Source organism: Egretta garzetta, unplaced genomic scaffold (genome assembly GCF_000687185.1).
Source record: "Egretta garzetta isolate BGI_Z169 unplaced genomic scaffold, ASM68718v1 scaffold264, whole genome shotgun sequence".
NCBI classification, from domain to species: Eukaryota; Metazoa; Chordata; class Aves; order Pelecaniformes; family Ardeidae; genus Egretta; species Egretta garzetta.
The window spans coordinates 5,758,704-5,774,107 of NW_009259685.1; the positions used below are offsets into that span (position 1 = coordinate 5,758,704).

Genomic DNA, 15,404 nt, shown 5'->3' on the forward strand with positions numbered 1-15,404 from the left:
TTAATCTCAAAAAGATCAGATTTGTTTTTTATTCTACATAAAAGCCTATCATCAGTTTTATCAGGCAATCTAGATAATTCTTCCAACTCATTCTGTTTTTAAGCAAAGGTTCTTTTGCGGGAACCTCCCAAATCCTCTCCAGGAGAAATGCTGATGTGTAGAATTTGTTCAATTTTCCTGCTACTACCTTGTCTTCCTTTAGCCTTCCTTTCATGATCCAAAGTTGCCAGCAGAGCCTGCAAACTCTCTGGCATGCTTTCTTCTGAGGATTTTTAAATTTTATTACTTTATTGTTGATCCTTTAAAAAAAAATCTCTAAAACTAAATTTATTAATACTTTTCATAGACTTGGTATGTTATTTCTAAAATGCCTTTTGGCTTGTCCTACTGTAGTTTTGAATTGCACTTACCAGAGTTCATCCATTTTCTGGTTTTTTTTCCCCTGTGCACTTATTTCCAACTTCTGGAAATATCTTCTGGAAGCCATTTTTATTTTACTGTTTACTGTGACAACTTTGGCAAGACATTTTTTTTTTTTTTTTTTTTTAAATCTCATGACTAGTAGTGTGAGTTTGTGCTAAACCTTCATGTCAGTATATCTAAACACATCTCCTGTGAGCATTTTTCATTTTGACTACTATTTTCAATATTCTTTTAATAAATGTCCTCATTTTCGCTAGTTTGCTTTTTTTGAAATATTTTTGTGGTGGACTTTGGAGAGAGCAGGGCTGTTCTTGCCACATCTTTGAGGCTGAATACATTGCAGTCACTGTCAGTGCTGCTTCTGCGATACAAATGACTAGCTGCCTGTGCGTTGTTTAGGTCCGAGTCAAGACTTCCTCTTCTTCTTGTACGTTCTCTTGCTCACTGATCCAAGAAGCAGCTGTGTATGGTGCTCAAAAGCTTCATATCAGCTTTAGTCCTTTATGTGTTGTTTACTCCCCTAGCATTTTCTAAGTAACAATTTAGACAGTATTGGTCCCAAGCAAGTTGCACCATGCATTCCTCACCATTGAGAAGTTTTTTTGCCTGCAGTCCAGTTGTCAGCTACTCCTGTTTTCTTCTTTCTGTCATTTAGGATCCCTAACCCCAAAGAGAGTATTCTGTGTGAAAAAGGGTATGTGGATGTCACCTGGCAAGTAATGGGGTATTGCGGAATCATTCCCTTTTCACGCAGGGTAATGTCTGCAAAATCACAAGATTTTCCTTCCTTTAAGCAGTGCTGAAGATCCTAACCTAACCTAGAGATAAAACTGATCCGTGTTGTCACCAAAAGTCTCATCAAGAAAATGTGTGTTATAGATCTAACTTTCTTTTAGCAGTCTGTTACAATAAGGTGGTGTTTTTCTCATAGTAAGCTTGCTTGTTGTGTGGCTTTGATTAGCGAAGCAGAACTTCATAGCACATGGTGCTTGAGACATTCAAATATTTAAAGAAGTCAAGTACATGAGAATCCTCTGATAAGCTGTAAACCTGACTAAAGATCCACCAGCTCTGCTGTCAGCTGCTGTTCACATGAACCTGAGGGCATCTGGAAGAACTTTCTCAGCAAGGTTTTCCGTATTATAAAACCACTGTCTTTGCTTATCTGGCATACAGAGCTAGAAACCACTCAGGGTTACTTGCGAATCGTTGTGGTCACTGCAGAAATAAAGAGATTATTTTTTAATGTAACATAATAGAAAACTTTAGTCATTCTGGATTCAAATGTTAATTTTTACTGTTGTGACAAGTGTTGCAAACACTGTAGGTGTGCTGCATGTACTGTGGATAGGTTTCTTATCCCTGATTTATTGCTACAGTGAAACATTAGTTGCTATTTGAACATTCGGGTTTAGCTGCCTTTCTAGGATGATACATCTTTTTATATGGTTTTTTTGGCTTTGATTAAATAACTTCCTTATAAACTGTCTTTCTTTTTCCTCTTTCAGATATTTCTTTTGATTGTTTTCATGTGCATAACATTACTGATTGCTAGTCTTATCTGCCTTACCTTACCAGGTAAGTCTAGTATTGTAAAACTGTGATTAAAACAACTCAGCATGTTGCCATGCTCAACAACGGCAGATGTTTTGAAAACACTGTTTGAAGTTAGAAGGAGAAAATATGGAAAATTATGTCTTCTTTTTAATGGTATATCATCAAATTGTAAAAGTAAAATCAAAATGATAGAGATAATATCTGTATTTAAATGACAGAGATTGCCATTTCCTTTGTTTTGTTGTAGAATAATTTTCTTTTAAGGGCAGGGTTCCAAGTGCTGAGACAACCTCTGTAGTAGTATTGAGAGAAGAAGAGAATTGATACTCTTGCATTTGCTTTACCATTTAGAGAAGGAAAATATATAGGTTGTTACCAGGTCTTCTACAGTATCTTCTTCAATTAAAAGTTCTGAAGGAGTCATCAGAATAGGTCACATGGATATATATGGCACTTCCCAAATATTTACAAATATATGTACTTTAACCAAATCAAAAACACTTGGCAGGTTTTAAACTCGCTTGAACTTTGTAACCTGGCTGCCATAGTACCATGTCATTTTTACCTCCTTGTATTAATGATGCTAAAGTCAATGATCTGTTGAGATCAGAGTTATGAATTTTGTGATGGTTTTAATAGCAGTACATAAAATAATTCCACTATAATACTAGTGAATAGAAACACCATTAAAAAATTAAATGTAGCGAATGAGTCTCCCATTTTTGTTGGAGAACTTCAGAAGCCCCATCAGTAAGTCTTAAAAATTATGTGAGGCAGTGAAATAACCCAAACATAGCTTGCAAGATCTAAGTTCAAGCTTATGCACTAATCCATTGTTGCCTTAGCAGTTCTGAAGATCAGTGTATAGTCTCTGAGTAGTATAGTATGCAGTGCTTTGTTTTGCTGTAGTTCAGACCACATAGCTGGTGTAATGAAATTTTAGGAAAAAAATAAATGCTACATATGTATTTGGTATCACCTACGTAACTATTTATGTCATGCTTCACACATTCATGCCTTATGGGTATAGTACCAAAATACTGGTTTATGCTGAATGCCATTTGTGCATTGATATTTAACAATAAATTTGATAAGTATTTTTTTAATAGGCATCCTTCCTTAATAAATCAGAAAGAATTACTCTTATTTAACAGTGTTTGTGTTTTCAGTGTTTGCTGGCCGATGGTTAATGTCATTTTGGACGGGGACTGCCAAAATCCATGAACTGTACACAGCTGCTTGTGGTCTTTATGTCTGTTGGCTAACTATCCGAGCAGTGACAGTGCTGGTCGCCTGGATGCCACAGGGTCGTAGAGTGATTTTTCAGAAGGTCAAAGAATGGTCTCTCATGGTGAGTCTTGAGAAAATTTTTTACTGAATTATCAAAAAAGTAGCTAACAAAACTGGTTTCATTTTTTTTTCTTGCAGGCTTTACTCTGTAATGTATACAGCATTTTCCTTTTCAGACCAATTTGAAGCTTTTGCAGCTTGTGTTCCCATTGCTTAGGGTGACTATTTTTGGAAGCCATTTAGCCCAAAGTTAAGCAATCCATGTAAATAAGTTTGCATATATATGTTTATATATACATGTATGTTTTTCTGTTTTCCTTTAAAAGTTGATATGTTGCATTTTGTTATCCCATATGTGATGTGTCATCAAACACATTTACGTTTTCACATTCACCTGGAAGCTCAACTATTACTCAATTAGCAACTTGAAATTATCAAATAAAAAAAAGTAAAGCTGATAGATGATGATGAATGTATCCCTACAAAGTAGCCTGATGCATATTTTCAGAAAGCTCTTTATGATTTGTCAGATCTTTGTGTTGTTCAAATTAACATTTTTAAAGAAAATAACCTTTCTTTATTACCAGGAGTTCAGATTCTCACCATGGCAACAAATGTATACCCACCTTTTTATCTTGGTTTTGGTTTTGAGGATTTCTATAGTAGATTTCTTGCCTAAGTATAGTCATTTTAAACATTCATAGCATAAATGGTATCTTGTAATGGACATGCTTGTGTGCTTAGTGGGCTATTCCAGACAGAACAGCAGTGTAAATATATATTTCATATATTACCACATTCCCAATTACCTCATTCATCATTATCGTTTAGGAAATCTTAAGCTTGTTTAAGAAAATTCAGAGGTAGAATAGAATGCCCTACTTGTCCTTTGTCCCTTCTCCTGATCATGTAAATGAAATCAGACTAGTTTTGTATCTGATTTTTGCATGATGCAGGTAAATTAAGAGAATTCTAGAATAAAGAAAGATTGAAGCATGGTATTCTGAGTCTTTCATTTTTAAGTCAGAAATATTCCATAATGAGTGAATTTTTAAGGTTTGGTTTTTCACTGGAGAAAAATCGGCAGGTTTGGAAAGATTCTTCTCTAGATTTCCAACATACAAGAATACTCAATGTAATGAAGTGCCATGGCATAGTATTCCTTACTGATAACATTCAAAAGTGATTTTATGGTTTAAAATTATATGGACACCAATAGGCACAGCCATGCCTTTTTCTGGAGGGGGCATGGAATAGGGCCCAATCTTGAAAACTTGCATTGCAAAACTATGTATGTAATAAAAATTATTTCTAGGGGTGTATATGTATGAATTAAAGGTCTGTGTAGTTTTTTTCTCCAGCTTTATCCGTTTGTGTAGTTTAAGTTACATTTTGAAGTTTAAACAAAAAGAATCCTCTGATAAATGTATGTCTTGGGATTTTTAGATAATGAAGACCCTAATAGTGGCTATGCTTCTAGCTGGTGTGGTTCCGCTTTTGCTCGGTCTTCTGTTTGAACTGGTCATCGTTGCGCCTTTGAGAGTTCCTTTGGATCAGACACCTCTCTTCTATCCTTGGCAGGTCAGTTGCTCCCATTCTTCTTCTGCTGTTGATAGATTTCTTTACTTAGAAGTAAGGGGTGGGGGAGTTCTTGTTTCATGTTGATTCGGTGCTTCAGAGCATTTCTCATAAGTATGTTTCTGTGTGGCAGAGAAAAGACAGCCAGTCTGGATGTGAAGATTATTTAAACCAGAAAGATATGCTTAGGAATTTTAAGTATGAAAAGCTGAACTTTGTGGGATGACATCAGAGGATCTTTGCATTTCAGTGGTCAGATAGACAGGGTTTTTACAGTAGCATAATTGTAAAGTTACGTACAGAAGTTAGTACAGCTGTATCCACAGATGTACATATTCTGTCTGATCTTTCTGGAAAGCTTTCTGCCTACGGTTATACAGCAAGAGGTTCAGCTGATCTTTTTTTCCATACAGGGTTTTAAATCAGTGATGATACACACCATGAATGAATTTTTTATGTGCTTTAGGATCATTCTGGTTTTAGGTTGACATGTCAAATCATTAGCACAAGATTTTGCAATAGCAGTGGGGTTTTTTTCTTCAGTCAAGTCTCCCAAGTTAAGGGAGTGCAAACTTTTTTCCTGCAAGCTGGTGGAAGAAATGAAGGTACAGTGGATTGATTGACAAATGCTTGCATCACCTAGGCTGAATTGTGAAAGAACTTGTAATTCGAAGGCACCTTAACTGAGGGAACCATAATTCAAAAGATCTAGAAGGCATATTACTAAATAACAAGAAAGTGTTCAGGGATAGTGATTTTTCAAAGCTGTCCACAAACAAGTTTTCGTTTACTTTCAGTATCCAAGTGTTTGAAAGCCATAATACAAAGAAGAATTTGACTGCTACTTTAAATATTCCATTATTTTATAATACAAGTATACTTTGGAGGTGTCTGTTTCAGTAAATGACTAGTAAGTCAGGACATGATATGATAGCAGTGGGAGATGATCGTGGTTTCCAAACAGTTTTGGAAAGAATTTGTAATGCTAGAGATTCTAAAAATTCTTAATTTTTGCATGTTAGTTCCTTAAAACTTTGTAATTAGATATACTGAAAATTTTTATTTTCATGGGGCAGATCTTCCTCAAAGTAACAGATCAGAGGGGTTTGAAACTTGTTCTAAATTAACAAGGAGCTATTACAATTGAGAATAATTTCCATTTTTCACAAAGAGAATAGTTATATAAAGGTTATATGCTGAGCAAACACAAAGCGCCTTTAACACTGACTTCTTTGTTGTAAGTTTTTTAATTTTTGAACCTATCTGGGGTAATAGATGTTAATGAAAGATATCTTTTTAAACAGTGGGTTAAAGGAAATGTATTTCCCCAGCAGTTCAAGAAAGTTAATTAACCTGTGACGTCTTAAGTCTTACCGGTTCTGTAGCTGTTTATTCTGCCTTGTCAACCTATACTTTGCATTCTATTTTTGGTGGGTTTTACTGAAGAATCTCTTACAAGTATCTGTAATCCAGAAAGAATTGACGCATGATGTGCTGTTTACTAGAAGCCTGTAGTTATATTGAGTTCTTTTCATTCCATGCCATAATAATTGCAGTATATGTTAAAGCATAAATTTTCTTCTGAATAGTGTGACCTTCTTTTATGAAGAGCATTGCCTTGCTTTGTTTAGCTTTTCTCACGTCAGGTAGGGTTTTGTGAACAATTGAAATTTAAAAGAAGAAAAAAACCTCGTTCCCTGACTTGTGTGAGCATCTTTGTATTGTGTTTCTCTTCTTTTTTTTTAAAGGAGTCAAAATAACTTATTTCTAGGTAAATGTTAGCAGTGTTAGTTTGTACCAGAATGTTAGTATGTTGCTTTAAGTAAGTGTAATGCTTTTATTTTGTATTTGCCTTTGGTTTGTTAGTAGTAGCTGATTTTCCTGGTTCCAGGGAGCTGAGTATTTTATAGATGTCAGTTAAGCTTGAGAGCATCCTCTTTCTCTTAAGAGTTTGCAGAAGATTTCACCTCTTGTAAACAATGTCCTGTGAAAATAAGAAAAGTGATTATCTTCTCATTTATAAGTCATATTAACAAGTTGTCCTAAAAGCTTTTGGTTGTCAAACTATTTAAAAATACATTAATGCTAACAGTTGGCTTTTACAAAATTAGGACTGGGCTCTTGGAGTTCTGCATGCCAAAATAATTGCTGCCATAACACTGATGGGTCCCCAGTGGTGGCTGAAAACTGTTATTGAACAGGTAGGAAAAAATTGCCCATGTGAATTAACTGTATAATACATTTTGAATGTTTTTTTGAATGTGTCAGAAAACGGAGTTACTATTGTAGTAATGGAGTAATTGAGTAAAATTCAACTAGTGTTGTAAAATCCTTTTAAATTGTATAGCCTAATCCATTAAGGTACACTTAACAATAATACAAAAATAAACCTCACAAATCTGACATCAAGAAAATGTGTATACGTACATGCAATTTTTATCAGGTTTATAAGTAAAGTGAGAAACATGATTATTTCTTGAGATGAACTCACATTATCCAAGTACTGGACATTATTTATGTCCACCACTCAAGAGCAGAGAATTTCTGCCTTCTCCAGAGCTGTAAGAGATTCCCTCATTCATAAATCGAGTGCTTATGAAAGGCAGCATTTCCATTCCCCTTTGATTATTAAGCAAGACAGAACAGTTTTTGTGAGCAGTTCTGAGTCACGTAGCCTGTTGCTTTCTTTGGAAGAAGTTTTTTTTTTTCTTGATGATAACCTTTTAAGTTCTGTGCTTGTCATCTCAGTGAAGTATCTCAAGTGTTTGTCGGAGAGTAACGTTTCAGCCTTGCGCTATGGCTACGGTGCATGCTGACCTCTGTACAAAAGGTGCCTCTCTTGATTAAGTCTAGCACGTGGTCTTGGTTATTAAGCCTTTTACTGATCATTTTAGGTGTCACACTGGAGAAATGTAGTCTTAGTTCTGTGAGTACCTTTTGATGCTTATTGTGGCTCTTCCTTCCATTCTGAATGCTCTCCTCAGCCATCCTTAGAAACAGTTACACCCAGGCTGTGGGCCAGAGGCTGTCATCTTAGGTGTATGTGGTAGCCATTTGAAATCTGTCTTTTCACATGATTAGTCATATTGAGACCTTAGCTCCTCGAGAACTGCGGAGGCCCTGTCTTCAGGGACAGACTCCACACGCAGAGGCTCTGGTCTGCCCAACCAAGTACAAAATAAGGTCCTATTTTCTGCCTGTGTTACCAAATTTAATGATTTGCTCTATTAGCATACACAGGGTCCTCTTTCAGCAAGTTAACAGCACAAAGCGATCCCAGCTCACCCAGGAAACCACTCAACAGCACTCCTGCAAACAAATTGCAACACTATTCCAGATTAAGTTGCTCTCCTGGGCACTATTTAAATGATTTCCTGGAATCCTCATAATGTAGATTGGCACAGACTTTTTCCTCCTTTGACTGTGGCCATCATTGTTTTCTTCAAGTTGGGAACACCTAAGACGAATTGTGTAAAAACTTGCAATTATTACTGTACGCACAAACCGTGGCTTTCTTGACCGATCCGTTCTACTTTTTCCTTGTTCTCCTTAGGTATATGCAAATGGGATTCGTAACATTGATTTACACTTCATAATCCGTAAACTGGCAGCACCCGTAATCTCTGTTCTGTTACTTTCCCTGTGTGTGCCGTACATCATAGCTTCTGGTGTTGTACCTCTGTTAGGTATGTATGCATTCGGAGTACCTGTATATCATCTGATGGTTTAGAGCAATGTAAATATACCTGTAGAAATAAAACTTCAAGATCTAGGTTATTAAAAAAAAAAAATTACAAAACCCCACTGTTCTGCCAGCAAATATAAATGCTTAGAGATTGCTGTGTCATCTTAAAAGTCTAGGGGTTTCTAAGAAATTCAGTAGGTCATTCTGACTGGCTTTTTAATACACTAAGTGCAGAATATGTCAAGAGTATAGGACTGCATAATATCTAACGGCAGAAATGTGGCTATCTAGCTAGTTTGAGAAAGGGATGATTAATTCATGTCTTCTTCGGACAATCAGCCTGTAATTTTAGTCTCTAAGAGCTATACTGAGCCAAGGACGTGTTTTCTTACTTGTCAGATTGTAGAGGAAGTTTAGAAAAGGTGAAAATACTGGTTTTGTTTTGAGGTGTTCAGTATTAAAATAAAATGTAAATTGTAAATACAGTTTATTTTTATCAGAGTTCCCTATCTCCTCATAATTGAGGGAAATAATATTATTCAAAGCAGGGTAGATGTGCTTTTTCATCAACAGTTGTCTTTGCTGGTTAGTTCTGATGTCAACACATTCAAGAAGTCCCATTTTATTCTTCAACCTCTCACTTGAATGCAGACTTCTATAGTGTCAGCTTTTTTCTGGTATGAGGCATACAGAAATCAATAAGCAAGAAGAGCTGATAAGCCCCCCCCCCTTTTTTTTTACTGTGGATTTTCACTGTGTTAATGGAAAACTTTCAGCTTTAATGCTTCAGATGAAACAGAATAGCAGCTGTCAAGTTGGATCTCTGAGATAAACGGATGTTATTTATTTCATAGCCTTTCTACTGGTTACAGTATAACAAGAAGTGTGGAAGCAGGTACAGAAGCAAAACGCATGTGTTACTTCAGCAATGTTAGATTAAGTGAGGGTTGTGTTGTGTCTTGTTTTGTAGGAGTTACCGCTGAAATGCAAAACCTAGTTCAGCGACGGATTTATCCTTTTCTGCTTATGGTGGTGGTTTTGATGGGAATTCTCTCCTTCCAAGTCCGCCAGTTCAAGCGCCTTTACGAACATATTAAAAATGACAAGTGAGTATATATTGTGGGGTTTTAATTTTTCCCCTTTAAATTGTGATAACTTCAGATTGAATTCAGGTGTTGTAGATACTTAGGGCTAAAAGGGATTTTAAGAAGCTCTCTAGACAAATGACCCTCTGAGGCAGACCTAAACTGTTCTTGGCAAATGTTTTATCTGTGGTTTGGGTAGCTAAACACAGGAACAGACTGTCTTTGTAAATGGAAGACACTCCCTTATATCTAACTTGAATGTGTTTTACCACCAAGGAAGCTGATTGCTTGTTTGTCTCCCCCTCTGTAGTCTTGAAGGACGAATGTATGTAATAATTATGACATATCTGGAAGTAAAATCATGTCTTAATCTGCTGCTTACAAAACCATTTCTACAACCTTTTCTGCATAACTGTTTTTCTTACTCTTTCTACTCCTTAGTCCCTTTAACCTATTAAAGAACATTCAGTGTCCTTACCAAATTTTGTACTATTTTCTGATGTTTTCAGTAATTATTGCTCTGTATTACTCAGATGCCTGATGAAATATGAATTTTCACAATGTTTTTTCTGGTTATCTTGCTTAGTTTCTAAGCTTTTTGTTTGTGTTATACTTATTATCTTATTTTTTGTGTTACCCTAATTACCTTATGTGTCGGTTATTTCAAAAAATAAGTTTTGGACCCCAGCAGCTAGTCTTCCTAGGCTTCTTTTGTATTGAAAAGGAATAAATAAGTTTGTTGTGTTCATGTCCTGAGTTACTCTAGAACAGTTTTGCTTTCCACTGACTACAAAAGGAGTCAAACCTAAAATAAACCTCTTTGAATCTTGAATGTTAGGAAGTAACTGATGCGTTAAAGTGTTTGGTGTAAATGTGAAATTAATAGTGTCTAGAAATATTGAGTTGTAATTAAAATTAAACTCTCAGCAGATCAATTTCTATTTTAGCACCTTGTATTTATCAGCTGATTTAAATCCTGTTCGCCACCTGCCTTCATAACATATTCTGTAGTATTTGGCCTACTGTAGTGTGTATAGCTGGTATTTATATTTACAAATGGGTTTTGAGCTAAATATTAGTATCTTTCAAGCAGAATGCATATTGAATTGCAACTTGCATTAATGTTACAAGCTACAATATTACAAGTATGGTCAAGCAAAGGTGCTGAGTATATAAATAACGCAAACGCACTCTTTATATTTCATACCTTCATTCAGCTTATGCGTGTCCGAATTGTATGACTAGCGAAGTGAAGGCTGTAAACGCAAACCTGCAATGCCTGTATTCCATTGTGAAGTGCCTGAATGTTGGGGAAAAAAGATGAGGATGGCTGACAAGCATTAAGGGGGGAGGGATCACTTGTAGAATAACTTTTCTTGAAATGAGAAAGCTACTTCTGCAGCAGAGGAGATAGAGTGGATTTGTGTTACAGAATTGTGTCAACTTTTGTTTACTTCTCACTGTTTTTCCTGTAATCCCAGGTACCTTGTTGGGCAACGACTTGTGAATTATGAACGGAAGTCTGGTAAACAAGGCACATCAACAACTCCACCTCAGTCTTCACAAGAATAGATGGTCATATTAAACATCTTGACCTTCCCTTTGCCTTTACGTGTCCTTTTTTCATAGACTCTTCTTCAGTCTTTGGATATCTCTCCCAATAATACTCTCAGCAGTGTTTTGGCTTCTGTTAGTAGCATCCAGATAGCAGTTAAGGCTCTGTTCCTTACCTGCATTTTCTGATGTTATCAATGCTGTCTGAGGTCTGTATATGTGTAAATAGAAGTATCCTGACACCCTAAAACCTTGGATTAAAAAGAATGTGCATTGTACATCTTTAAAAAAGTATATTAATTTATTAAATCTAGTTGTCACTTTATTTTGGACTGCTGTTCTGTTGACAATGTGCCACAAAGCAATAGTGCGAAGAGGCAAGATGTTTTTATAAAATTTGGAGATTACTTTATGGTGTTCATAACAGTTCTTATTGTAGTAATATAGTATGATTTTTCGTGAGTGGAAAGGCCACACGGAGAATATCAACAGTGAATAACTGTCTTACAGTCAGCAATGAAGTGGCTGTGGTGAGAACATAATGAACTATGTATCTTGCTGTCAAGTCTTTTTTATTATTTTGTATAACACCAAAGCTGTTGTACATTTTCTATTGCCTGATTGTTTTTCATGTGTCTGAATTTGTAATATTGTACAGTTGCTGTTAAATCAAGAAAATATTTCCTCTTCTGAGAATTCAGATGTACTTGTTGAGGCTTGGCTGGGTTTTTCTGTTTGGTTGGGGGTTGGGGCGGCGGGTTGGCTTTGAGAATCAGGATTTCCTGAATTGAAACAGAAAGTAAAAAATTTCATAAGGCTAGGTGATGGAAGCATTGAAAGGTACCAAGGCAAATTAGATAGGTTCACAACTTAAACTGTAGCCAATTTCTTATCCATAATAGAATTTTTCAGGACCTCAAGAGGAGGGAAGAACCTTATCTGATGTGTTTGCACAGAAACAAAGAGCATAGTGTAAGCAGCGTTCTGACCTGGTCCTTAATTAAAGAGCTTGAAATCTTTTTTTCTGTAAGTTACCAAAGTTGCAAACTGTAGTATGAATTTTATATTGCACAGTTACTCAAAAAAAAAAAAAAAAGTACTCACAACAACAAAACCCCTTTTTTCTTTCAGAGTTGGTCACTGTGAATTTTTATGGGAACCGAGGAAGTGATTCATCACTTACCATGTATTGCCTGTGGGGCAGGGTAATACATAGGCTATTAGAGAGGCAAGGAGAAGTTAGCAGACTTGTTTGCAAGGATGCAGTCAAACGAGAGCCACCAAATCAAGTCTGTGTTATTTCTATATGTAGATAGAGTTCTTTTGCAGTAACGTTTAGGGTTTTTTTATGTAGATATTTTAAAGAAAATACATAATGGTATCACAAAGCTTTAAGTAGCATCAAATCACGTGCTTGGATTGCAGTATCTTTCCTAGATTGAATGGGGGAGACGTGAGTATCCATTGCAGTCATCAGAAAATTGATGGAACATTTAACTTGCTACTCGGTACACTGTCCTTCAGTATTCTGTACGTAACCACATGTGTATATAATTAATACTTGAGAATCTGGCAGCTGCTTTGAGGGTGTCATCTCCTTTTATTGATGTTGCATCTCTGATCTGGCGTGTTTTGAGCTAATGTGGTCCAGGCTGTGATGGTGGTAGTGCATTTTTTTGGTGTCTGGACTCATGTTCTAAGGCAGTGAGCACAAGCCAAATGCATATGAATCTAGTGGCAGGAGGATTGGGCTGTCACTATCGGAAGGTCAGCAACTGTTATTTTACGGGATTACTGTTGTCCTGATGGTTTTTGAACCACAGATGTTACCCTTTGGAGTAACTTATTAGGAAATTTCCAGTGAAATGCAATCACAGAAAAGTAACCAAAATATTTCCCTCTCCGTCACTGTTGCTGACTAAATGCTAAAATGAGTATTCACCCCATATATTTTTGATGTGCATATATATTGCGTTTGACTACTTACAGTGGTGTACATTGTGGGACAGATATATTTTCACAGGATTAAATTCACGGGTAACATACATTCGTACTTATGCCAAGATTCTGTCTTTGACATATCTTTCGTAAACAGTTCCAAAACGGTCTTGCCACTCAAATATTGCTAGCACTACTGTGCATCATGCGGAATTTGCAGTAGTGTGGTTCTTGTAACTTTGTGTTTTTATCCAGACAAACTGGTCTTAACATTAAAATTTATTAAGAAAAAGCCTTTGTGCTGTTTCTTATTACTGTTATTTTCCAAGTCATGACAGAAGACTCTGAATCGGGCCAGTCACGTAATGGGAACTGTAACTATTTTAATGTAGCTTACATTATCTGTATTCGTTCTGTGTTACGGAGAACTGGTTTCAAACCAAAGTGTTGTGCTTGCTTTTGCACTGCTTTACAGATCCCAGGTGAAGTGAAGTTTGCTTCTGCAAGCTTTCCAAAAGTTTCATCTCCTCAATCTCCTTGGTTTTACGTGTGGTTTGGGAAAGAAGGCGGAGGTTGTGTAGAACAAGAATTAAATAACACTACTTCTTTACTGGTTTAAGTTTTAATAGTTTGCCTTACTGTGCTGTGTGTACTCCTCTGGAGTAGGAACTGGATAGTAAGCGTGTAGGTTAGCTGGCTGCTGAGCTCTGTACCGGTGGCTTCCGCCTGTCTTGCATTACTCTTCAGGTAGGAAAAAGTCTGTCTCCATCTGTGCGCACACGTGCACGCACCACACTCTGTGTTGACCTCGGGTCTTGAAGGGAGGCACTGGAGATGCATGCTGGCTTGGTTGTATCCCCTTTGTGGTGCAGGGTATCTAAGGCTGTTAGTGGTTCTGCAGGCCTTCGCCCAAGGACTGTCAGGTGGCCCCGTAGCTGTCTTTTGCATTCTGAAAGAAGTTAATTGCAGCATGGCTTTGTTTTTACACAGATTATTTTATATTGATTAAAAGTAGTTAAAATTCTGCATCCTTTCTCTGACTCCCCCTTCTCCACTGGGTGAAGCCTAAGTTATTTGTTTTCAGTTTTGAGGGCCCTCTGGAACCTGTAAGTATTTTCTGTCAGTAATGTCCTCAGTAAGATGCCAGCTCCAACCCGAATTACAGTATTCACATCACTTCTCAGCCGAGCGCCTTAATTCTTTCCTTGCTTTCCCCTAAGCTTGAGCAAAGGTCTTAATACAAATCTGCGCAGCAGCCCCGCTGTTCTTCAGAGAACTCTAAGAAGCCCCTTACCTTACGAAGCGCGAGTGGCAGTGGTTTGTAGCCTCTGCCTCCTGGCGTGTGCCGATGGGTGTCGTGTCATTTCCTCACGCTCCACTGTCCGTCCGTTCGTTTAGGCTGGTGGCAGGAGGGCCGGTGTTCTTGTTCCGCTTGCCTTGCCAGCGGGCACCCTACGGCCTGAGCGGTGAGCGGGGTTCTTTGCAGAAATGGCAACACAGACAATAGGAACGTTAAGCAGGGAACTGAGTCTTGGTAGTATAATGAAGTTCAGGCCGCAAAAAAAGGAAGCTGTCTTCTGAAACAGATGAGGAAACAACTTCTACGAAGCATAATGGTAAGTTAGAGCTCTCTTACGCTGATACTTCAGTTCTTAATTAGATTAACCTGAACTAAAGAATTGCATGCTTAACGGCATTTATATTAAATCTATGGTTATTCTGGAAAAGCTACGCTTCTGGTTTTAATTTCTTCATTTAGAAGTCACCATAATTTGAGAAAAGATGTGCTGAAATTGAAGTTACTAAATAATGGAAACTTTTAGAAGGTCAAATACTATTCCAAAATAAACTGAATGTTTTGAATTCAACGTAATAGGGAAGAATGAAGCGAAGACAAGATTATTTCACAACTCTGCACGTGGGTTTTGCTGCTTGCATCCTTAATTGCTGTTATCTCTCACTTGCTGAGCAGTGGCCAATGCCGAAGCTGCACGGGCGCACGCTTTTTTTTGCCTCCCTGTATAAGGAGAAACCAAACATTTCTGGAGTTGTCTGACATCAGGTTGGGGGTGAGGGGGACAGGACACTTAACCTTGCTTGTCTGATGTACGCTAAATCCCTTGGCTTTCAAGGAGTGTCTCTGTTCCTGGGAAAAGACACCAGTTTTACCTGGAGAGAACAGACTTCCTTGTTGCTTACAAAACCAGAGAACACCGCAAAGCTCGTTACTTACTTATAGTGAATAGAATTTATGTACTAGAACCTAGTTAGTGAAGATCTGCGTTGGTGTGTGC

General features: G+C 37.1%; 1 protein-coding gene across 2 annotated transcripts in view; it reads left to right on the forward strand.

Annotated features, from left to right (window-relative positions):
• MARCHF6 (membrane associated ring-CH-type finger 6) overlaps positions 1 to 11,217 on the forward strand; it is a 47,011-nt gene extending 35,794 nt beyond the window's left edge. Inside the window, exons 19-25 of one of the 2 annotated variants that reach the window (XM_009638762.2) lie at positions 1,932 to 2,001; positions 3,135 to 3,331; positions 4,717 to 4,851; positions 6,960 to 7,049; positions 8,402 to 8,534; positions 9,504 to 9,639; positions 11,100 to 11,217. In XM_009638762.2, the coding sequence (XP_009637057.2) occupies positions 1,932 to 2,001; positions 3,135 to 3,331; positions 4,717 to 4,851; positions 6,960 to 7,049; positions 8,402 to 8,534; positions 9,504 to 9,639; positions 11,100 to 11,190 (852 nt within the window). In that variant the 3' untranslated portion in view covers positions 11,191 to 11,217. The remainder of the gene's footprint in view (positions 1 to 1,931; positions 2,002 to 3,134; positions 3,332 to 4,716; positions 4,852 to 6,959; positions 7,050 to 8,401; positions 8,535 to 9,503; positions 9,640 to 11,099) is intronic. The other variant, XM_035894129.1, reaches the window with a different exon arrangement.
• Positions 11,218 to 15,404: the final 4,187 nt, after the last annotated feature.